The 24697-nt window shown below is 39.6% G+C and overlaps 3 protein-coding genes across 6 annotated transcripts in view; 2 read left to right on the forward strand and 1 right to left on the reverse strand.

Annotated features, from left to right (window-relative positions):
- Positions 1-991: 991 nt before the first annotated feature.
- Positions 992-3588, forward strand: LOC110979298 (MIF-like protein mif-2). The gene is made up of 3 exons (XM_022234967.2): positions 992-1204; positions 1763-1938; positions 2754-3588. The coding sequence occupies exons 1-3, from the start codon at positions 1094-1096 to the stop codon at positions 2863-2865; spliced, it is 399 nt and encodes a 132-aa protein (XP_022090659.1). The 5' UTR covers positions 992-1093; the 3' UTR covers positions 2866-3588.
- isca2 (iron-sulfur cluster assembly 2) lies at positions 3449-12656 on the reverse strand. Its single transcript, XM_022234866.2, has 5 exons — positions 12497-12656; positions 10617-10740; positions 8830-8951; positions 7430-7635; positions 3449-6487 (listed from the first exon to the last, which is right to left on the reverse strand). Exons 1-4 carry the CDS (start codon positions 12535-12537, stop codon positions 7461-7463), a joined length of 462 nt encoding a protein of 153 aa, XP_022090558.2. The 5' UTR covers positions 12538-12656; the 3' UTR covers positions 3449-6487; positions 7430-7460.
- A 108-nt stretch (positions 12657-12764) lies between these two features.
- Positions 12765-24697, forward strand: part of prkce (protein kinase C epsilon) — a 63267-nt gene continuing 51334 nt past the window's right edge. For 2 of the 4 annotated variants that reach the window (XM_022234863.2, XM_022234860.2), the window contains exon 1: positions 12766-13556. In XM_022234863.2, coding sequence (XP_022090555.1) covers positions 13185-13556 — 372 coding nt within the window. In that variant the 5' untranslated portion in view covers positions 12766-13184. Of the gene's footprint in view, positions 13557-24697 lie in introns of all 4 variants that reach the window. The other 2 variants (XM_022234862.2, XM_022234861.2) reach the window with 2 other exon arrangements.

Raw genomic sequence — 24697 nt, forward strand, 5'->3', positions numbered from 1 at the left:
GCACTGTGAACGCACCCAGTTTGACTCAGTGGGTAAAATCTGCGGGTGTCCTCGGTACACGTTCAAGTCAGGAGGCCGCATCGACCCCAGCGTGTAATTATCTCTGACGCTGGAGTCGGAGACAACTTGCGCAGGGGGTGGCGGATCGGCCACGACAGTTCAATAAAACCGGCTAGGGCCTACGCTCGAGGCACGATATAGGGCGTGCAAAATGTAGCATTTAATTAATCCAGAAAAAAGACACCTAAATAGAAATACAAGTATTTTTTTATGAAGATATGTTTATTAAGATCCAATTATAAATGGCAGATTATGCAGGTTAATTGCAAGAAGCAAAACGCAATGCTTTGCTTGACCACTCCAAACTCAGGACCGAAAAAGGCAGCTCTGTTTAAACAAAGACATCTCTATTTCCAAAAATCTCCATTATATCTCCATATCGGGATTAAATTTTAACTTGGCAAGTCTGGAAATAGAGATTACTCTCTCAGAAACGATTTTAAATTACCTGCATTTCGGGATCATGGTTGCAACCACTGTGTTCACATTTGAAATTACAGACGCGTGACTTGTAATTACTCCTTTTACCGGCCCAAGTAGCTCTTGGCTTCGAAACACTACCGTTTCACTTCCCAATCGCATGCTCGTTCTGAGCCAAACTTTATTTGTTGGACCCCTGGGAAAAATACTAATTATTATACAACCACGTGCAGGATGTCGAAGGAGTCGAGGGATAACATACATGTACATGCCTTCACCTACAGAGTGTAGATTTAAACATCTCCCCGCTTGGGCTTAAGTCAATATCATTAACCATATCCTAATTACTTTTACGCCAAACGATGAGGTTAACAATAATGAAATACGTGCTACACAAAAATGTCAACGTTTGTAACTTTTAAGTACCTTTGAAGAGCTCTGATGTACCCTTAGAAATAACAATTACACGTGGCATTGTGGTAGCGTAGCTTTCCGTTTTGTGTTCTGCGCTTATTAACACTGGAGCGCAGCGCGACTTGGTATTCGAGTACTTCGAAGCTTAGTGATTAATTCACTATACCGCGTTGTAGGTAGCTTGCCTTTGTCTGACAACATGCCGGTGCTGAAAATTATCACCAATATACCGAAGGGGGAAATGGCTAGCGATCTGGAGCTGAAATTGTCAAACAAGCTGAAGGAATGCATCACCCAGTGGAAAGAGCAGGTAAACGCTAAACTGCATTCTTGAAGTAGTTTCAAACACCTGAAACTGGTCTCCTACTTTTTAGGTCTTTTTTTTCAGGAAATCCATTATTTTTGCTTACAAAATGAAACGTCGGCGTAACATATTAGGAAGCTTGATGAATTTGGGGCATTGTCAAAATTGTTTCTTCTTCAAAATTTATTAAAACATGTAACTGAAACACTGTCACAATCATTCTGTACATTGTAAACTTCAGCCTGGTCGTGTTTTACGGCTTTGATGGGTGCAGTGAGAATTCCTGGCTCCCATCTACCAAAACAGAAATACACATGTATACTTCAAGTTTGATGATGGGTCATAATGATACCGTACCGTCTAGAGTGTACATGTAGACTGTTTTACTTCGCTGTGATCATTTTTGGCTTTCTACACAAAAGAATGCACGGATATGGATGCGGATAAGTTATATGACATATTACATTGCAACACTTTCGATTGGCGTACCAGTATTAAAGAAATCCAAACTAATCTCGTGTGGATGTAATGGTCAATATATCTCAATTTCACAACCTCCTGTAGTATTTTACTATTTGGCTGTTGCCTGGACAACGCATCATCAGAGGAAGGGACAACTCGCCTAATGCCATCATTGAATTGTACTGCTGTGCAGCTTTCAACGACACAGAGACGAATCGACAGATTACGCGGCTCTTGATTGAATTCAGCAGCAAGGAGTTAGGCATTGCGCAAGACAGGTAGGCCTCCCACTGTGATTATTTGAAGAAATGTGTTCAAATAGCTCAACAATGGCAACTATATTATAAAATTATATCCAGCAAGAAATGAGACACCCCCAACATGTCCAATTACTATACACACTCTCGACCATTGTTATCAAACACACCCCCAGATGTCTGAAAAGAATTCCTCAGATTCCAGTAAAACAATTAGCAAAGCAGGGGGGTTCTCTCCGTCTCATTTCTTGCTTCATAAAATGCACACGTATACGTTCAACACACAATAATAATATTTAAACTATTCAAGTAAAACCATCGCATTATCTTCTTCGGACGTTAAAATAATGGAAACGATGGGGGTAATCCATGTGAACGAAAACGCAGACATCCACCAAACTCGTCTAATCTCATCAAACAGCGATAGAACACCTATTCCGCTTTTTGCACGAACGCTGTGCATTTCACTAAACCTGAAACTGCTGAGCATGGCCAAGAGCAGGCTTGAGTGTGTGTCGCGCAGTAATGGAAATTATCCATTCACGCACAACATAGGTAATTCATGCATGGACAAGGTTTTTTTTTCTCCCCCGATAAACCATTTTTCCCGGAAGCATGGGCCCAATTTTTGACATGCGGGTATACTTGTCTTGGTCCTTTTGATGGCTTGTGTTTCCGACTTGAACGTGCTAGGTTTCGTCATTGAAAAGTCTACTGTTTTTAAGTATCCCAATTACTTGGTTGTATACAATATTACAGAAAGCAGCATTTGCCGCTGCCCCTACCACTTTGATGGAAAAAGACTTGTCATCTTTCATTTGGCATTTTACCCGCAGGATGTCTGTTCTTCTCTATCGGCTCAAGTCAGACTGCGTTGGATTGGCAAACGGCACACTTGTTTCAGACCTGGTTCCCGAGCATACTGACCTTCACAGGCTTTCAAGCTAGGAATGTGACTCATCACTCCGTATTCCCGGCATGATAATTAGCCCACGTGTATTATTATTAGTTAATCGCCAGTTACACCAGGTACCTGCAGAATTGCAGAATATTTTTTTTTATCGCCACCCACGAAGTACAGGTTCTCAGTAGCTACAAACACGTAGCGTTACAGTAGATAGCGCACTTATTCTGAAGGTCCATTCTAAGCCAAAACGGTGCTTCGTTTACATTTAAATACATTTAATTTGGAGTAACTTTTTTTGTTTTCAGTGTTCACAGCATTGACTTTTTATAACCGAAACATATGACTTGGATAGTGAAATGAGAGGGCCACAATTTCACTTTTTTGTTTTGTTTTTTACATGAAACTGAAACAAGTCCGATTTCCATTTTGATTTATCAATTAGTTAGGTGTCCTGATCATGTTAGACGGTTTCAACAGCGTGAAAACGTTTAAACGCTTTTATTTATCAACTGTAAAAAATGTCTAACTAAAACTAAATTCAGTTGACTTCTGGCTGACTTTTTTGGTTGGGTCACACAGTCTTGACAAACATTTCAAAAAAGGCATATTAAAATACGTGTAGCATTTTAATAAACAACATATATTATTTTATTTCTGTACATTCAATGACAGTTGAAACATCTTAACACATAGAAATATAACCAGAACCAGAGACTGAATTTGAACAGTTTAAATAAATGCTTATTACAAGTATATGCCACGAATTTCCAGTCTCCACAACTCATTTAATTACCAGAATTACTGCACTAATAGAGCAGGTCCATTGCCATAAAAGCATAAAGAAGTAAAATGTAACACAACTCTGAGTAGGTCTCAGATTTAAAAACTGATACATGTTCATTGTGTTTGAACACTAATCTTGCAATAACCAGGGATATTTACATGTTGCATGCTGATCAGCGTGTCTTACTTGTACCATCTTGGATCACTGAAACATTTTGTAAGTTTTTGCGGCTGCTCTGATATATTTCTGTGCTCTGGACATGAACAATGGACAGTGACGTCATCTTGTCGGGTGAGTGTGAATGTGGCCTGAATAGTCCAATGGCACCCACTAAGTCATGTGACCTAGAGTGGGTATCAAACATCAGCAAACATGGCGTCCTCCCATAGCAAAGTGTAAAGTGTGTAAATTCAAGCCAAAGGTCGGTAAAGTACTCGGACTACGGATGTGCTGAGTGCTTTACCGAAAATCAGCTTTATATTTGGTAAACAACACTTAAAAAGACACTTTGCTATGGGAGGACTTCATGTTTGTTGATATTTGATACCCACTATAGGTCATGTGACTTAGCGGGTGCAATCGGTCTATTAGAGCCATGTCTGCAAGTCTATGGCAGCAAGTCTATAACATTATACCTGATCATCAGGTATGAGCAGCTTATCAATATTCTGTGCAGTTTCTCTGTTCTCAGAGTAACAGTTCCCACAAGAGACCACTGCTTTTAGTATGTTTCACGCACATAAATGCATTACCACTTATCAGAGTAAATAGACCGTAAGTTTTTGGGAAGTTTTCCCACTGAAAGTAACAACCTGGAGTACTAAGCATCCATTGAATTTTACTAACATTGGCCCATTCTCTAAATACCTGCTGCAATATGTTGTTAAGCCCTTTTGCTGATCTCCCAACAATATCTCGGGCATAACAAGAGCCTCCCACTCCTGTAATCTCTTCACAATTGAGGCATGGAGGGTTGAGGTGAACCTACATGTATCTGTCTTGCCAAAAAACCCAGACAGAGGATATGCTGTATGCTGTAACCCAACTACAGCATCTGTCCCAACTATAGTCAGCAAGTTTCCATGGAAAATTTCTCAGCCTTCTACAATTTTTGGGGGCTGGCCCCTGACATAAGTAATAAAAAAATATGCTGACCTGGCATTTCATCCACAACACAGACAAAAACTAGAATTTGGCCAGCAAGTAATGCTGGCACAAATGCAAAAGCATTGGTCCTTGCTATGGTGCACACTTGCACCCTACCATAAATGGACTAGTCCAACTGCAGCACCATCCTTGAAACTGCGCCATCTATAGTTGGGACAGATGCCATAGTTGGGGCTCTCCAATGCTTCCCTCCTCTTGTCTGAACACATGTAATGTCACTGGTAGAATGAATATAGACCTTTTTCCTGTGATGTCACAATCGTGCTGGACCTACGATGTGTTGTGATGGTAATGAGTGTATAGTGTTGTGATGGTAATCTACTTATTCGAGATAAACAAGTCAAGCATGCAGCTTTCGCATGTGTGCTTGCACATGGTTGAAGCTGCCCATAAGAATATGCAATCACCGCCAAGGCGGTCCACACAAGGTAGTGTTGTTCACATTTAATCACGTGGGTGAAAAAGGTCTATATGTGCATGACGAAGTTTCAAATACTTTTGTCACTCCATCAAATTCAGAGAAGGAAGACATCAAACGGCGATGTTTATAGCCTTTCTAGGTGTTAAACAAAGGTGAAAATAACATTAACCCCTTGACGACGGGAATTTCTTCCCGAAAGCCAACTCCAAGAATTCCAGCCTCGCTTGGCCATGAAGGCCACCTGCCAAACCCCAGATTCTCGGTTTGTGGCCCTGCATGGTGAAAAGGCTGATTGTTCGGTGGCATGCGGCTCTACTCAAGCTTCCACATTCCCGTTGCCTCTTTTCAAAGTGGGGACTATTGTGAAGCTGGTGATTATGATGCAAATTCAGTCTTTTCATTTCTGGGCTATGCAAAAGACAATTACCATACATACAAGAGCCAAAGTCTGCCTTCTTTCACCGTGTTCGCTCAAGCATGGACCGAGAATAATAGCTGAAAGGCGGGCTGAGGATCTCAATTTTTACGGCGGCTTTATCCGCGTCCCGGCGCAAAGGGGTTAATAGAATTGAGAACTGAGTTCTTTGGCAATTCAGTGGTACATGGGCCAACTCATCATGTGACTCAACTTATTTCGGTAGTCAATGCAGCAATGCATCAAGACTCCAGAAGATGCTTACTCCACAATGCAGGATGCATTCCCTGTCGGCTGGTCAGTGGTATCCTGTACTGTCTCCCTGCTCAACCCAGAATAAACTCCTAGACTCCTAACCCATTCCAACCATGCAAGAGCAGTATGACAGCAGGTCAGCTTGTTAGTGGTACCACATTCAACAGCCTCGTGACTGGCAAATTATGCTCACAGTTTACCTTCATTAAGTCAATGAATATTTCTCACATCCATTTTACAGATTTGTACCTCTCCTCTCAGTCACATTATATTACACATACATGTACAAAACAGCAACTGAGATGTGTTGAAGTTTTAAGCATGCTGCTTTTAGGAGTACATTTTTTAACAAAAATGAGAAAAGTTGGAAATTGGTAAAAGTAGTCAATGTTAAAGAGTGTAAACTCAGAGCAGTACAAGTCAACACAGTTTGAAGACTTAACTCCTGTTGAGCCTGCACTTCAACAATGAAGACTTCATTTGGCTGGAGTTCACCAAGTCCAAAGACTTCTTGCCAAGACAGGTTGGTGGAGAGACTAGCAAGCACACCAAGCAGGGAAACAAATAGTGCACGGCTAAACTCATCACTGAAGTCCAGCAGGTAGGTGGTCACTGACACTTCTGTCCAGACACAAAAATGCAAGTAAGTTGTGGAAGGTGATTAAGGAAAATACAGACCCCACCTTTTAAATGCACAACAAGTTATATCATTGGTTGGCAACTTTTTTGGAGGTACCGGTATCTGCTTGAAAATCTGAACTAATTTAATTCGATTTCAAACTTGTTTCTATAACTTGGTCCACAATAAAATGAAGACTGGAAAGTAACGAAGCTAATGTTGGGGATAGATAACCTTCTGTGAACCTCAGGATCAGGAGTAACCAGAAGAAATCCTGCCCCGGTGGACATCCAGTTACACAGTGCAAATTTCTTTGGCAATAAATACAACTATCCTCAATTTAATCACCTGGATACAGGGCTCCAAAGTACATGTATGTGGAATAGAGAAGTAGGACACCTGGAATGCTACTGACACTAAGCTTGTCCAGAGTCCATGCAAAGATACAAAAGGTTTGTACACATTCAGATGAAAAACTGTGAACTCCATGCAGTGTACAAAAACTAATATGAGTGAATATCCTGCTCCCTACGCAATGCCACCCAACATTAACTATCTGCACAGAGTCTTGGATTGATCAGACTGAATTTCTCTGAGCCGTTGAACAACCGTTACGTTTTAGCCTTGGCCTAGGCATCTTTGTACACACCATAGGCCATTTTCTACATGTTGGTATGTTGCAAGAAGCACTTTCATCATATAAACTTAGCAGACTGGACACCCAGTTTTTGTTTTTTTACTCCAAGGCAAATGTGGACCTCTTTTTTCAACTGCTGGCTGAAACCCTGTCACTCAGCACAAAAAATAGCTTGTCAATGGATCCCAGCTGGATAAATTAACTAATTACATGAGTGTAAGTTTGCTAGGCAATATTTTCCACTTATTAGCTCTACAAAACTAAGTCTTGCAGGCCTAAACTGAAATCCAGCACCCAAAAACTGTACCTCTTTTGGCAAAGTTTTCACACACCACTCGTTATAACTTGAGAGAGAAGGAAACGCCACATGAACAGCCGTTCTCGGCCATGGGGATATTGATGACCCTGAAGGCCGAACGAATCAACTCCTCGTGGTAGTCCACCGTGGCACCCTTGATGTACCCCAGGGACACCTCATCCACTATCACCTTGACACCGTCTCTCTCGAACACCCTGGAGATGTTAGAATCAGGTATCATCCCTCAGTCCCTGTCTCTCCCTTGACAATCTAATCAAATTATGTGATCGATCCTCTCCTTGGGAAGTCTTTCGACTGACTGCATGGCTCAGCATGAGCTGGGACAATCCCATTTCAGCTTCCACAATATTTGTAAAAGCTGCGATTGGTGCATACTGTCTTCACGCAACACATCCTTTCCTCTTCACCAGTTTGCTTCATTAAATTTGGCCAGTTTCAGATTATCACTTCGAGAGGGGTGTCCCCAAAACAGAAACACACAACCAAAGGGAAACCATGATCAAACTACATGTATGTCAATGATAACTATTATTAAGGGAATAAAAATGTGACGGACCAACCATTAAAGCTAGAATGCTTCAAATCCACTAGGGGCCTAGGCGTGATAACGGATCAAGCCACAGGTGAGATCTTTCATCAGCCACTTTTAATTCCATTCATGAATACTTCCTTTGTGTACACGTACATTAATGTACATGTATAAAATCTACATTTGTCCAATACTTTTGTTTAGTACTTTTACCTCACGTTTTGTAAAACACCCCTCTGGCCAAATATGTGGTGTGTGCTTCTTGCACTAAATTTCTTATAAATGAGTGAGTGTGGTGTGTATTGCGTGATCGGGCACAGAACGAAGAGATGCAGATCCAGAGGGAAATTTTGGATCCCAGAAACATGGAAAATGGTTTTATTGTGCCTGCTCAACAATAATTTGAATGATTATTATGTAAGAAGGACAGAGCCCACACAAAATGGTGTAAAAACTTCACAGGAAACTAGGGAAGTGTTTAAAACCAGTTTGCGGTTTGATCATCTATTTAAAATCACTCAGGACACAGGCTTTAATCAATAAGAATAAGAATATGTATCTATGAACATGGTTTTATCATAAACAAGGGGTAATAAATTTAAAATATTAATGGAAACAAAAACAAAATATGACATCTAAAATGGCATTGCTCACACGCACCCACATTTACATACATACATACACTATAAAAGTATTTGTGCACATTGCTATGAAAATCAACCATTTGTACATGTGCATCAGCCAGTGAGCACATCGGGGATGCCCAACAGTCTGGAGCATGTTTGAGCAGTAGCACCACACTTTTTACAGTAACTGCAGAAAGTCTAAACTTTGGTGACACATAATGAACCTTGCATACCTGTCTTCCCCTGTGACATTTTCTTGTGAGTCGAGCTGGAACTTGCACTGAAAGCCCGAGCAACCGCCTCCCTCCACAAGCACCCTGAGATGCTTATCCCCGTCATTAATCCTGGATAGTTGCTGGTGTAAACAACAGGTGAATTATACAGCTGGCTAAGGCAGGTCCCAAAAAAGTTGTACTTCTAATCACATTGAAAAAACAGGGGGTGTGGGTAATTTCTTTTTATGTGCTGTATCTTTTTCAACCACAACTGTTAGGGTCGGATGATGGTTTGTAAGTTTTTCAACACTACACGTGACTGATTTTTGAAAAATATTCTACACCTACTTATACTTCACATTCTCATCAGCACTACCGGTATATATGCTCTGAGTGGTTAAAGGGAAGCTGCAATGACAATTTTTCTTCAACTTTGTATGCTCTTCAGTGTATGAACACTCTTTTATCTTCCCATTTGGTTAAATGCATTGAACAGTGCACTTAAAATTTTCTATCCTTTCCTGGACAACTGAGGGCGCTGTTACTGAAGGGTCATCTTGGGAAGACATGGTTCAGTGCATAGATGTTTCCGTTCAAATTGTGAACCCAGAATTTACCTACTGGAAACATTTCTGAGAGTGGGATTGATGCTTGTTTATTGCTATCCACATAAACAACAATGATTCGGCAAACAAGAGAAAACCGAGTCCAACAACATCTACAAAAATGAATGACCTTTTTGTGTACTAACCAATGTAATATGAGACTTTCCTCTTGAGATAACATCAAAGTTTTGCTCATGAAAATGAAAATGCTCGTTTGCATAAACACCAAACAAGCAGTAAAATACCCTTTGAAATTATACCAGGCAAGATATGGGACGGAGGGGATCCCCTCCCTTACATGTCCAATCCCTATGTACACACTCTAGACTATTGTTACCTAACACATCCCCCCAAGAAGTCTGTAAAGAATTCCTGAGATTCCTATCAAACAATGACCAACACAAAGACGGGGGGTTCTCTCTGTCCCATATCTTGCTTCAAATGTTTGAAATAGTGAAACAAAAGTTGAAAATAAGGTTAACTGAGACACAAAGGTGCATTTTGAAGGTCTGTATTAAAACAAATTGACTGCAGCTACCCTTTCAAAATATTAGAAAACAGGTGGTTGTGGGTAAAAACACACATGACCATGCAATTTCTGTTCAAGACAGCCTAAAAACAATTTGGAAATATTAAAGATATAGGACGATGTACACCAAAGTTAGTTTTAAGGGGAGGGGGTTGGAAGCAGCGGTTTTCACTTCTATTAATTTTGTTGATAAAAAAAGATAAAGGTTTCTTGTGTGTTCCAGGTTGGGCCATTGAAAACCAGAAATAAGTTTTTTTCTTACAACTAAGATGGAGTTGGGATAAGATGACTGTGGTCAAAAGGGGTCATTTTAACATACAAGGACAATGAGAGTTTGTGATTTCTCATTTGAAAAGCAGTCTGCAGCAATGGGTGACTCTGAATGGCTCGGCAATAATACAAGAACCTATAGCCACTAGCTAGAAAGTAGAAGCTACATGTATAGCCACTTCCCTTGGAAGCATGTGATAATCCTATCCGAAGCAAAGTAATTTGGACACAGCATTTGTACTCCTCACTTCGGGCGTGAAATTTCTATCTACAAAGTATTCTAAACTCATAATCTGTGACTTTTGCAATTGAATTTTGGCAGGTTTACGGGACACTGTTGTGGTCGTCACTGGTTTGTTTCATACGAAAATGCTTCTTTTGATTTACAGTATGTAAATTACCTTGACACAACTGTCAGTGATGTTGATGGAGTCTTCTGTAGCTACTGCCTCTGTGCTCACGGAGAAGTGTTTTGGGTACGGACCCTTCTGACAAACTTGATGGTGCAACTGGCCTCTCAAGGCACTACAAATGAAAATAAAATCAAATTTGGCACTGGAAGCTGAATTTCAAGCATCCAAAATAAAACCTGTCAAAGTCACTCGTCAGACAGGAAGATATGTAAAACCCCAGCAGTTTAAGCATCGCTTGCCATAAAAAACACAGACTTTCTTTATTGTGATTAAAGGGTCCATGAGGCAAATTTATATGACAGCATGCTTTGTGCCACTTTTATTCCTCTTACATGCAAGAGACCTGTTGGACATCTCTTTTCTGATCACTCTTAATGAAAAGCACACATTCCATAAATTTCACATAATCCATGCTTTTCCTGACACATGAGGGCGCTATTACTGTGGGGGGAGGTTTCTGTAAAACTGTAGACCAAAAATTTGCTCACTGGAAATTTCAGTGAGAAAACTCTGCTCACTGGCACAATGTCATTAATTGAAACAATGAATCACCAAAGTGAACAAACTTTAAAACAGCACAATACCTAAAATTTAGGAAATTTAAGAGCAGATATAGCTGCAACAATGAAGTTTCTGCCCTGAATGACATAATAAATATGCCAATTTTCATTGGCATGAAAATACAAAGATACCCAAATGCCCTTTAAACCAACACACACAAACAATATGAAAATCATGCAAAATGGGTTAAAAAAAGGTACTTGGGAACTGCATAAAGAAATCAAGTTGCAAGAAATTTAATATGCGCTTCAGAGGAATTGAATCAGGAAAGAGTTCCGTATCTGGCTACCACCAAAAGAACCCAATAAAGTGAAACCTTGATATTTCCCCTGTTTCAGCTTTCCCTTAGCTAGATGGAATTGTCTTCAATGGAATTTATGTTTGAGGGCAAGTATTTGGTAGTTGGATATGGATCTTTTGAATACCTTGCTGTGAAAAAATTGAGGTAAGTCAGTCATAAAAATGGTGGTGAGTTTAATGAAAACACATTAAAAGAGAGAGCAACAATTCCAACTTATTTTGGCCCACTCAAAGAAGTTTTCCACTGCCCTATAGACTTTATCGTGTTTATACACAGCCTGCAAGTTGGCAAAAACAGCAGGTATGGCATGCTGTCAAAAATATAAAAACCAATTTAAGCTTTAAGTTTTAACAAAAAAATAAAGTTGAGTGTCATAAATCTGGGTAAAAGTTGTCACATCACGAAAAGCGTAACCCGATGACTTGGTCAATGATCACTATTTATTCATGCAAACAAACATGACAATTGAATAACACAGACAAGATGGGCATAGCACAATGTAAGAGGAAAAAAAGTAACAATAACCAATGTGGTCAGAGACCTGATGCCCGACCCTGTCCAAATGTTAATAAAAGTGATTTGTAGAGTCCCAGTTACTCGACTAGCCCCATATCAAGTTGTCACGGTTGTGAAAAATTTATAACATTAAAAATATTTGTCATGTTTGTCAGGTTAAACATTCAAACCTGTAAACATGATGATGTAATAACTAGCCTGTTTTAAAAGCTTAAGAATTGTTCCATAACCCCCCCCCAAAAAAAAATTTTTACTTTTGGGAAGAGTTCCATACACGGGCATCACTTTGCACAATCCTAATGAGACTAGTCCGAAAAACTCCCTAAATTGCGTCAGTCATTTTCCCCGCTAAATTTACTTTATTACCTTCTCATAAGGGGTAATTAGCGACGTCTGTATATGGAACTTGTACCCAACTTTCTTGAAAGATAACACATTTTGGTTATCACGGTAACCAGGGAGGAAGGAACAAGTGACAATTTCAACTTACCGTCCCAAGCTCCAACACCTTTTCATCATGTACGCAGCCATCTTGTTTGTTATGAAATCGTAATGCGTGCTACGCTTTTGCCACGAGCATCGCAGCTGTACGTACGTGCCACACGCTCAACGCATTGAATATGTGTTCACATTACAAAAGTCGTACGACTTTGCGTGATGATACGGATGAAGTAAGTCTCTACTGAAAAAATAGCTGCATAGACGTGGTAATTACACGTACGTGACGTCAGGATAAAACATTGTGGGGCATTTCTGCTCATATAAAGATAAAACATTCAGCGATTTTTCGACATCGGGATATCAGTATCTATGAAAATTCATAAAATTGTGCTTAACTGCTTAAAACAAGGGAGATATTATCCTGTAATAAAAACATGGTAATGTTCAGCACACTAATATTGCAAGGTCATGCCAAAAGCATTGTGGGATCGCATAACAAATTTCCTCGTCCATCCACAGTCCATCCGAGACGTACGTACCGTACACCAGACGGCAGCAAACTGCCCACAAGCAGTATCCAGCATTACTGGCAGTCCATCTGTCAAGCATGAATTTACGAAAATAGGAACGTTTTGTGCATTTAATTCGCCGGCGCACCGGCTCCCTTGTCTACGTCTGTGACATGCAGGGGGATAAATAGTTTTCTATTCGCCGTTTAGGAGATAAATTGCGGCAAAATGGTGGTTTTTAACGGCACAATTCGGATGCGAGTGTGCGAGGCGGTGGACTTGAAGCCGACCGAATTTTCCACCAGACACAGTGTAACATCGAAGGACTCGAAGAAGGGAGGTACAACCATCGACCCGTACATTATCATTACTGTCGACGATCAACATGTCGGCACGACGACTATAAAGCAAAAGACGGTCAGACCGTCCTGGAATGAAGACTTCGATGCCAAAGTGCAAAATGGCGAGAATGTTTTACTAACTGTGTACCACAGCTCTATCATTTCTTCCGATGATTTTGTGGCCAATTGCACTGTGGCAATCGAGGATCTCTTGCAAAATGGAGTGAATAAGAATGGTGCAAGCATCTCTGATATATGGGTAAGAACATGTTGGCTCTTGTATTGAGCTACAAGTTTAGTAATAAATACCATATTTCGGTTTCAGATAAATCTGATGTTAGTGTTTGGTTTATTGGTAATGGAGATCCTTGTCCTGTTTCTAATCATGAATAGCGGAGACATTTGTGTGCTTGAAAGAAATAGTGAGACACTGTCTTGACTGTCATGGCAGGGATTGTAAATTTGGAGATAGATAATAGAAAGGAGATCTACATTTTAGCTTTTGAATTCACCTTTGTAGATGACTGTGACATGCTCAATAACTGTAGGGTTGATGTGAAAAAAGGGCAGGGTTTTGAGGGAAATTATGAGAGAAACTGAGCATTTTAACACATGACACATGGTGGATTAAAATTTGCATGGCTGGTTTATCAGTGAGAAAGTCACATTTTCTCACAATTAACAATTTTACAAATTTCCCCAAAATAGCATCAGTGCAATAAAGAAAAGTGTTACCTTTTTTGGGGGGGGGCATCAGTTTTGCAAGATTAAAATGAAAAAAATGGGGGGGGTCCCCAAGTATACAATTCCCGTCATGACTGTTGTGTTCCAGAGTACTGCTGGCCATAACTGACATAGTGACTGTCATAACTGACAGTCAGGACAGTTAGGTTCTGGATCACTTTTCAGCTTGGTACTCATGCTGTCATGGCTGTGAACCCACCCGAAGAATTTCTGCATTGGCAACAATCCTCCACCATGTTCAGTGCAACTTAGAATCAAATATGTGACCTGACCTGGCAAACAGAGTTGCCAGTCAGGGTCTTTGAATGAATCTTGTGAATTTCAAATATTAACATTAATGGGAACCCTCAATTTGTTTCGGCGACATCCCATATGATGTTATGTTCATCAGGACAACTGAGTGATGATACCTCAAAACAAGCGTTCTGCTTGCTCTTTCAAATGCGAATTTGGCTTAAAACAAAACAACTGGAAAAATGGCCTTGAGATTCTGTTGCATGCATGTTCTCACAGACTTAATATTGTACATTTCTAGATCATTCTTGCAACACCTTGCCTCATTGTCGTATCTTTACCCCTGTCTAGATTTATCGCAGCAGTATCGGGGCTTATCTCAAGCATTTCTGCTGCTCAAAAAAGCACAAATTAATATTGTGGGGAAAGGGCCTTATCGGCCTATCGTCACTAGGTGAAGATTATGGTGTGTTCAGTGTGCCATACAGTGTACATGTGCATCATGTACACATACTGTACATGTACATTAGACTGCATACTGTCTTGCACGCATGAGTGATCCACGACTGACCAACACTTACATACTCGTACAACACTTACAAATATTGCATAGTCTGTTCAGATGCTGAAATATCCGTATTTCGCTCCGTGATAAGTACTCAAGATTATTTCCTCAAAAATTAATAATATTCATGCAACAAAGCATTTGCTTTTAACATTTGACCCACCCATACCTGTTCAGATTAATGTTGACCTTCAGTAATCATAACTGACTTGCGTATTCTTAAACAGTCATTGTCATGGGGTTAAAATTGAATCCTTTTCTATCAGTTTGGTGGTTGATCCTGCCAAAAAGGAGAGAGAGAAAAGAAAATACTTTAATACCTTATCCAAATCAGTTTGGAACAGCAAAATCTTTGAAAATAGCCATCCAGTTGTGTTCAGAATTACATGTGCAGTACATAAATACTGGGCACAACCTTCAATTTTAAGACTTCCATAAGGAAATCTTCATGTACGACAGGGGAAGAAAGTTCCGTTTTTCTGCCTTGTGTACATGTAGATGTTCTTGGCACTGATCAGTGATTTAAAGCGTTCACAGCTAGCCCAACCTTCTACCCAGTTTCCACCACTTTTACTGAAAAGGTAAATCTGGAAATGACAGATGAGATTGTGCCAAGCATTTCTCAAGGGTGAGATTTCTCAGCTTTTCAGCTGATTTCAGTTTTTTGTTTTGGATTTCAGCTTTTTTTCTTCTCTGGCTTTGTACAAAAGTATAAGAGATTCTCACAGTTCAGCTTCTTTACCCGGTACGTCTGGTTTTAGCTGTTTTCAGCAATTTTTATCATTGGTCAATGTCATCTCTACATTTATGTAACTCTGAACACCGCTGGATAGTTATTTTCAAAGATTTTGGTGTTCCAGACCAATTCTGGTGGGTTCATTAAACAGTAAAATCTTTCCAGAGAGTGGACAGCGGGAATGCCAGACAAGATTTAATCACGATGGTCGTATTTTATTCTTTATGAAAGTGAGAGAAGGAATGCCATGAAAATGCCACCCTCCAGACAATTCATGGCATGCATTATGTTCTGTCAGTTGTATCTACCAGTATAATAGTGTATCCTGTCAATTAGATTCTGCATTCTGGAAACCTCAGCCTTACTTAAAGGTTTTCTCAACCAGGTTTGTGTCCCAGAGGACTTTGTGGCAGGTGTCGAAAATACACGTACTGGTTTACTTGTTCATATTGTTCATACATTGTGCAGCATCTGTAAAGCTTGACATTGTACCGGTACAATAACGGTATGCATGTTTCCATAACGTACATGTACATGTATGTACGTACAGCAGTGTACATGTACAGTATGGAATTTACATGTATACAGTGATACATTGTACACTGTTGTAGCGCTAAGACGCATGTACATGTATGCACAATGCATGAACAAACTTTGTCCGTTATATCACATTTGGTGTGCAGGGACACCTCTGCATGTTGAAAGTAGTTAACAAATAATGTTCCCCCAAATTACACAATGATTACTACTACACTGTACTGGTATGTACCCGTAATAGTTGATGAATACGTCACACGCACAATTAGTTTGTAAAAGACATTAGCGCGAGAACCAGCGCATGAACCAACGCGCGCGTACTCCATTGGTTTGCACTGCTCTTTCTGGTTCACAGTGACGTCACACTTCGGTACTTTATTGTTTTGGAACTTACATGTACTGGTATGGTACAAGGACAAGCACCTGTCCAGTGATTGATCATTGGTGTTGATTACTGCAGGAAAGATATGCCCTCGTTTTTCCGGTCTCCAAGAAGATGTTTACTGTTTAATTTTTTTTGTTTTATTTGGGAGTGCTATTATCTAAAGATGTCACTAGGTTGTAGTTTCACCGTTAGACAGGTTTTGGTTCCAATACAACCCACCATTTATGCACATTAGGTGATAGTCTCTTTTTATTTTCAACTCAGATTGCTATTTGAGTTCAGTATCCCTAACAGTCCAAAATCTTCCAAATTTCAATATGATTTTATATGTACCCTAGGGGGTTGGCAACCTTGCTAATCAGAGGCAAGTATGCCAGCCCTGTCAGACTGGTATGTTTATTGTCTAGGTCAGGCATTTTCCAAACAGCAAAGCTGTCTGGATCAAATCTGTCATGTTTGAAGTAGTCTGTAGCTCTGTCTGTACATTTAATCTGCAAACATATTGCCCAACATATTTTATGTTCTGTTTACATAGAACATTGAAAACATGCATAACCTAACCTACTGGTACGTACATGTATGTCATTGCATCTTCTGCTAGTTTTTGATCATTATAATGCTCATGAATGTGTCCCAAGATGTGAAAATGATTGGCCCATGTGTTCCTGTGTGCCATTCCAACCTCATGGCTTATACTGGAACCCCTGTTTGGAATGGTTTTTTCAGTAATTTTATAGATATACATGTACATGTAGATGGACAATACAATCACAGGCAGCTCAGGACAAGCCCAGGGAATCTGACCGTTATTGATTTGTGTGTATTTGTGTACTGCAGATATACATGTATGTACACTAGTACATGTATGTTTACAATGCACATCTTGCACAGATTGCTTCGTCCTTGTTGGGTCTGCAGTATATTATTACGTGCGTGTACACATGCACTCTTGAAACACTGTACTCTTATCTAAACACTGCTAATGTACCTCCACCCAAGAATGACAGAAATGTGCAGCGTTGGGCTGCTGGAAGCTGGAAAACGAAAATACTGTATCACACATCAAACTCATTATCCACTCTGTAATTTGCAACGCAAAGTGTAGAATGATTCTGTGCCAGCATATTTATGCATGAAATCAGCAAAGAGGAGGTACCGGTACTGTACATGCGTAACCTTGGTTGACTTAGAATCATTTTTTCATCGCTACGGTATTTGAAGGGTTTACTTGGATACATGTACAGTCCATACACATAGTTAATAAGGCACACAGAAAACATATACTGGTACCGGTATGGTACATGTACATGTGTTGGAATCTTTGCATTTTCTCTATTTTGAGTGTATCGTCCTTTAATGATGGGTTGAGGAAGTGTCAAACATACATGTACATGTACAGTAGCAGTACCGATATGTACTGTATGCATACAGTAGACGCTTTCACATTGTGTCTAGACCCACAATTGTGTTTTACTGTACAACTGAGGAAAGGCCATTAACACTGTCCTTTCGAGGGAGCACCACACTTGTCACTCAGGAGGATAGACTGACCTCAGAAGACTGGGAGACATCATTCATTCTTTGTGTTCTGCCCTCTATGATGAAGACACAGATGTAAGCATATACCGGTACCCAGTGCCAATGCAAAAATCTTCATTATCTGCAATTAATATAAAATACCCATTGAACTGTCAAAAAACCTAAACAAATGTAGAAATGGATATGAGCATGCCTGTGCTTACCTCAAAAAAATGGTTTGGTTTCTGCATGCAAAAATGCTACTTTAGTGGTACACATTTCTGGGTTAGGTAGCATAGGAACCGCGTACACACTGTATGTTAAAATGCATCCAACTTGCCAATCTAGTCTGACAAAATGCTGGTCTGAATGTGATGTACCGTAGATTGTGGCACAGCATGCTACTGGCACCTGTACCGGTACATGTACCGTACCTGCAACTTACGAATTGTACAGTACCATCGTAGATTGATCAATGCATTGCCTCCACATATTTTGACCTACATACACTGTACATGTACATGTATGTACACTGTAGGCCTACATGTAGAACCCTGCTTGACTGGAAGGCCTTCCATCCCAACCTCTTTCATGGTACCATGCCTACATGTGATTGATCAGGTGAATGTTACTAGATTGTACACATGTACAGGGTTCCAGCTGCCAAATGCCCATTGCAGTCACATGGTGAATATTTACAAACTTGGCTGTACATGTACATGTAGTAATGCCTACATGTAAATATAGTCCTGCGCAGTTGGTCAGAAAAAAAGTTTTAGTCGTGCTGCATAAAAACGTAAATAGTTGCCAAAATGCATGTTTATGTACCGGTATGTAGCTTAAACTTGGGATACTGTTAATAAAATGATTTGCCAGCTGGAAGCCTGTTCAGTTGCAGTTGTCCATGTATCTTATATTCATGGTTCTGCTTATCCATAGTGAGTAATGGACTCCATGATGTAGAAATGTGGCAGAGAATTCTGTGCTGTGTGTTCGTTGACAAGTTACCGAGGAACGTTGGCATGTTCGCATGTACCAGTACCAGTATGCTTATCCTGTAACTGAAGATTGGTTGTAAGACTCCAGGCCAGCAAGTTTTCAATCATTCCATTACTTTAATAAAATGGCCAATTCTCTTCACTGTCCTTGAAGGTTTGATAAAGATTCAGAAGAAAATGATCTGTCTTTGTTAGTTTTCTTCTTTGGGCCTGAAAGTTTTGATTGTTCAAAACAAGGCAAGATACATGTACATACAGTGCACTAGCTAACTTTTAAAAGCCAAACACCACATATTCTGACTCAAGAACCCTAACCTTCCCAAATCCTCCAAGTCCTTTCATACACATCAGTGGTGGATTTCTAAGGATTGAGGCTGTGTGGCATACCAGTACATGTATGTACAATGTACAAGACTGTTTTTGGAGGATGCATTGTGTTAAGGTCTGGATACTAGCCTTGTGTTGTTTGTACTCAGCCATGCGAAAATTTTGATTCAGTTTAAACTTGAAAGTATCCATACTGATGGATATTCTCCATGCCTGAATATATATTTTACTGACAGGACTTTCTGGAGGATTTTGAAGGATTGAGCAATGGTAACCCCTCCAAGGAACACAGTTGGGAATTCAGAGGACTGAGGTTGCATCCTGGCAAAAATGTCTTAGGCTCCAGGGTTGAAATCAATTTAACGATATTGTGCTGTATTTCTTAATTTCAACACTCTGTGGTACACACACAGAGCCACATAGATTGCCACAACCGGCACATTAACAGCGGCAAAGTTCAAGTTCAACACACGGTCTGTCTCGGGCTCCGTCTTGCTCTTTTTGTGTGTAAAACAAATGGAGAATAATAATCTCCTATTACATGTACCATCAGCCAGAGGTGAGTTGTGGCGGGTGTGGGAGTTTAACCATCAGCTGTTCCTGTAGATACACATGGCCTGATCATGTTTACACATCCTCCCATGCAAAGTGGTGAAGGACCTTTTTGGCCAGAGAGCATTTTCACAGTTCATATCAGCCAGTATACCCTTGATTACAACCTTGTTTCGTGACAATTCATCCAACTTGCATGTTCTTGGGGATGTACATGTACCTGGTATGAGATCTTTGGTTCAGGACGTTTTCAGCCATTCTCTTTCAACATCAAGAAAGTCTTACTGTGTACAAAGTGTTTTTTTTTTTTACTAAATTGTACAGAAAAATGTAACTGAATAATCAATACATTGTTTAATCATGTGACCAAAGAATGCTTGTGGACCCTACTAAATTGTACAAAAAAATGTCACTGAATAATCAATACATTGTTTAATCATGTGGACCGAAGAATGCTTGTGGACCTAATTATATTAGAGAAGAATTTCTCGGCATGCTCTGTACTGAATGGTAATCACAATCATCAAAGTCTGTGGTTAGCAAAGCTTCATGTCAATCAGGGCCCCGGAGTATATTTGTAGGTAGTGGTGGTATGTGTTTGTTATCTCTACCCGCCTTTCGAGGAAGTGGTAACGGCATCAATTTTGCAAAAGTCCATATTTGAGCTACCCAAAACAGTGCAAGAGCAGTGCTGATCACCAAATCGCATGTGATGTTATCACACCCAATTATTAGCGGTGCAGTCAGCACATAACACACATGTACATGTAGGTAATGAATCTAAAGGCCAGGCCCTTTTTCACAAGGCTGTGAAACTGGCATGTGATGCTGTGAAATGGGCATGTGACGCTCCCTGCTAAAGACCAAATGGCTGGTCTGCATAATGCCTATCGGTTGGATAAGTTGTTTATATCTGGAGGGGAGGGGAAGATTTTGAAAACTTATTTTCTGAATAACAATAATAATAATAAGGCCACAGAATTCATTGTCATGCACAATATGGCACTGAAGAACAACACTTAAGCGAACCTGTTTGTTTACATACATATATAGAACTGATTGTATGAAATCAAATTTATCACGTGCAATTACAATTGTAAGCCCTATACAATTTCATATGTATCTTTGGTGAATACAGAAGTGAAACAAATTAGACGTCACAAAACATAATGCGTTGAGATTGAAATGTGCTCTACTGTTGAGTATTCGCAACCAGAAGATTTGATCTGATGTCACCAAATTTGCATTCATGTTCACTTTCATGCCCAAAACTGGTTTACAGGTGTATAAACTGGCCTTTAAACCTGCGTCATGTACATGTACATGTTGGAGCTGGCACTGCTCAGACACTGGTATACTGTACATGTACATTCATATACAGTACATATATGTATACATTGTACATGGACAACTCTGCGATACGTGTGTTTGTGCACATTCACTTGCATCAAGGTGCATGTTAACATGCACAGGGTATTGAAGCAATGCCTTGACTGTACATGTACGGTACACTGTATGAGCATAGCTGCATACATGTACATGTACACGTTCAGTTGTACATGTATATACATTTATTCAATTAGGGAAGACAGGGTAACCGGTAGCTGCAGCACATAATGAGTGAATTGGACTCGGTGTGGAAAATAAATGTAATGTGTCCCTGCAATGCATGCGGAGTCATGTACATGTAGACACCGATACTGTGCACTTGTGCTTTTAAGCAGTGCCGCTAAGCAAGATTATCCCTTTCACAAATTTCAGTTACATGTAGCTACTGGTGCATTAAATGTACCAAAATTATTGGTATACGTACATCAATCACTCATATTGGTTTGGGAAAATAATCATTTCAATATATTTGAAGTTAATTAATGGTTAATATTAACTGAAATTCCAGTACTAGTATTTAGAATCAATATCATTTGGGAGAAATAGTCATTCAACTATATAATGAAAGTTAAAAAACTGAAAGTATCAACTGAAATTACAGTATTTAGAGTCAATATCAAAAAATTATGTAAACACGATAAACTACAGAATATTTGTTTACCAACTGACATTACAATATTAGAATCCATTAATGGTCAGTGTAAATTGACAACAACTGCAGAAATGTGTCAAGAATTTATGAGATTAGCCTGTACTTGTTATTTCCAGTTCCTGACATTTTCCAGTAAAGGGATGGATCTAGTGACGATAACAAAATATACCAGTACATGTCGTCTCTTTCCGATTCCCAAGATGCCCTGCTACAGTTAATGTCGAAATATTTATCATCATTAAAAATTTGAAAAAAGTTTACATAAACTACTTTGAATAGAGCAGTGGAGTTTACCTTTAATAATAACTATATGTAATTTGATTTACATGTAATCTACAGTAAGTACATACTGGTAGGTACGTATCGTACATGTACAGGTACCCGTGATCTGGTATCCATTTCATGTTCATTAGGTGAATGTACAGGTATACTGTACAGTCATCATTGTAGCAATAGTTGTTACTGTAAAAGCCCCCCAAATCCATGTATACAGCTGGTCTGCATAATGCCTATCGGTTGGATAAGTTGTTTATATCTGGAGGGGAGGGGAAGATTTTGAAAACTTATTTTCTGAATAACAATAATAATAATAAGGCCACAGAATTCATTGTCATGCACAATATGGCACTGAAGAACAACACTTAAGCGAACCTGTTTGTTTACATACATATATAGAACTGATTGTATGAAATCAAATTTATCACGTGCAATTACAATTGTAAGCCCTATACAATTTCATATGTATCTTTGGTGAATACAGAAGTGAAACAAATTAGACGTCACAAAACATAATGCGTTGAGATTGAAATGTGCTCTACTGTTGAGTATTCGCAACCAGAAGATTTGATCTGATGTCACCAAATTTGCCCCCCAAATCCATGTATACAGGCATATTTATTTTGTAAATATCGCAGTACATGTACATGCATCTGTCTGTTGAGGAGTGCTTTAAAATTGATGCTGTGAGTAAGCAATGAGATTCATCATTGTTTTTTTTTTCACATTGTACATTTCTTTTGTTGTTGTTGTTGTTGTTTACTCTTGCTCTGTGCTTTGTTTTATTGCAGTCGTATAAATAAATAATAATAATTTCATTTTGCACTGTGTTCTGTTTTGAGATGTACGGTACATGTACATGTAAGTTCACAAAATAACTACTGTTAAATATTTTCATGAGTTTTTTCTTATCATGCAAGACAATCATGATGTCTTAGTTCTTGATGAATGCAAACAAATTAATTCTGCCTATCACTGTGTGTGTGGGTGCCGAGAGCTGATAATGTAGAGCCCAACATTACAAGGGGGATAGTTTATCCTGCCAGTGAGACAATGAAGCACTTGGACAAAAATCTGGCAACAGCTTGCCTGAAATGAGCATGGTGTTTGCTTGTCATGCAATGTGATGTAATAATCAGCAGGTAACATTTTGGAAGGGGTATTGTGGCAGTCTGTATACAGTAGATAGTGATCAGCTGAAGGTGATCTTTTATAAAGATCAGATGATTGTTCCCAAAATTCCTGCCCAAAAATTCAACGTGAATGTACATGTACCTTTGATGTTCCTCTTGTCTTGTTGTAGGATCCACTGCACACAACTTATGCCGAAGTCTACATGCGGTTATACAAATTTATATAACATGCTTTGAGAATGGAAAGGTGATACATTTATAAGCTAATGTAAGGGAGAGCTTCACCCTGTTCAGGAGTTCTTCAACTTTGAACATGGCAGGAAGCTGTACATGTACGTACATGTAATATCAGCCAGCCATCCTCAGACCACACTATGAAATTACTCGCCTGGTCTGTGCTCATTAGGCCTGGCTCCAGGTACTCATAAATATGATCACTTCTAATCAAGCCTTTAATTATCCAGGGTTCTTGTATTTATTTTACAAGTACACATACATGCACAGTATGCATTGAATGCATACACCAAGGCCAAGTCAGAAACGGGACACCAGAGCCATGACTACATGTGCCTACAGTTACATGTACACCCCCCCCATCTGTTCTCAGTGTGTTTCCATGTATTGCCAGTGGACAGAGACCAAAACATACACGTTGTAGGTACCGATACTGATAACTCCAGACCAAAGTTTCAGATGCAGCCTTAAATGGGTACTTAGTGTCTTTTTGGATGAGCATGGTGGCTTTACCACATTACTGTAGCACATTTATCCCCACATTATGTGTATGTATATGTATGCTTCGATATGTGAACATGTGCCGGTATGTACGTGTACATGTACAGTACTGTGTACATGTGAACATGTACCAGGGATGCATGTACATGTACATGTACGTATTTATGTACATGTACCATTACTGTAACAAACATCCATCACATGTACCGGTGTACCATGTAACAATTGAATACTTTCGCCTCCATGTACATGTTCATACATGTACTGTGGTGTATACAAATTACAATGTACATGTACATGTACACTGTACATCATGTACCTTGCACTTGTACATGTACATGCCGATTCTGGTATTCCAACCTCATCAGGAAATTGTGCATTTCCTAGTTCCTGGACTGTTGGTCAAACAAAGAGCCAATTTTTGGGGGGGAGAAGGATGTGCTACAGGCAGGACACTGGGTTTTGTTTTTGCTCTCCACCCCGGTAATCTTCACAGTTCATACACACAATGTGCGTTGATTAATCGCCCATATTTGGAGGTCAAGGATGTACATGTGGCAGGCACAGAAGCCACTAATAAGCTGAGTATATCATGGCTTCCTATTCAGTCTACTGCAAG

The sequence above is a fragment of the Acanthaster planci genome, linkage group LG01 (assembly GCF_054643075.1).
Source record: "Acanthaster planci isolate LZ-2023a linkage group LG01, COTS_SCS, whole genome shotgun sequence".
In the NCBI taxonomy this organism is placed as follows: Eukaryota; Metazoa; Echinodermata; class Asteroidea; order Valvatida; family Acanthasteridae; genus Acanthaster; species Acanthaster planci.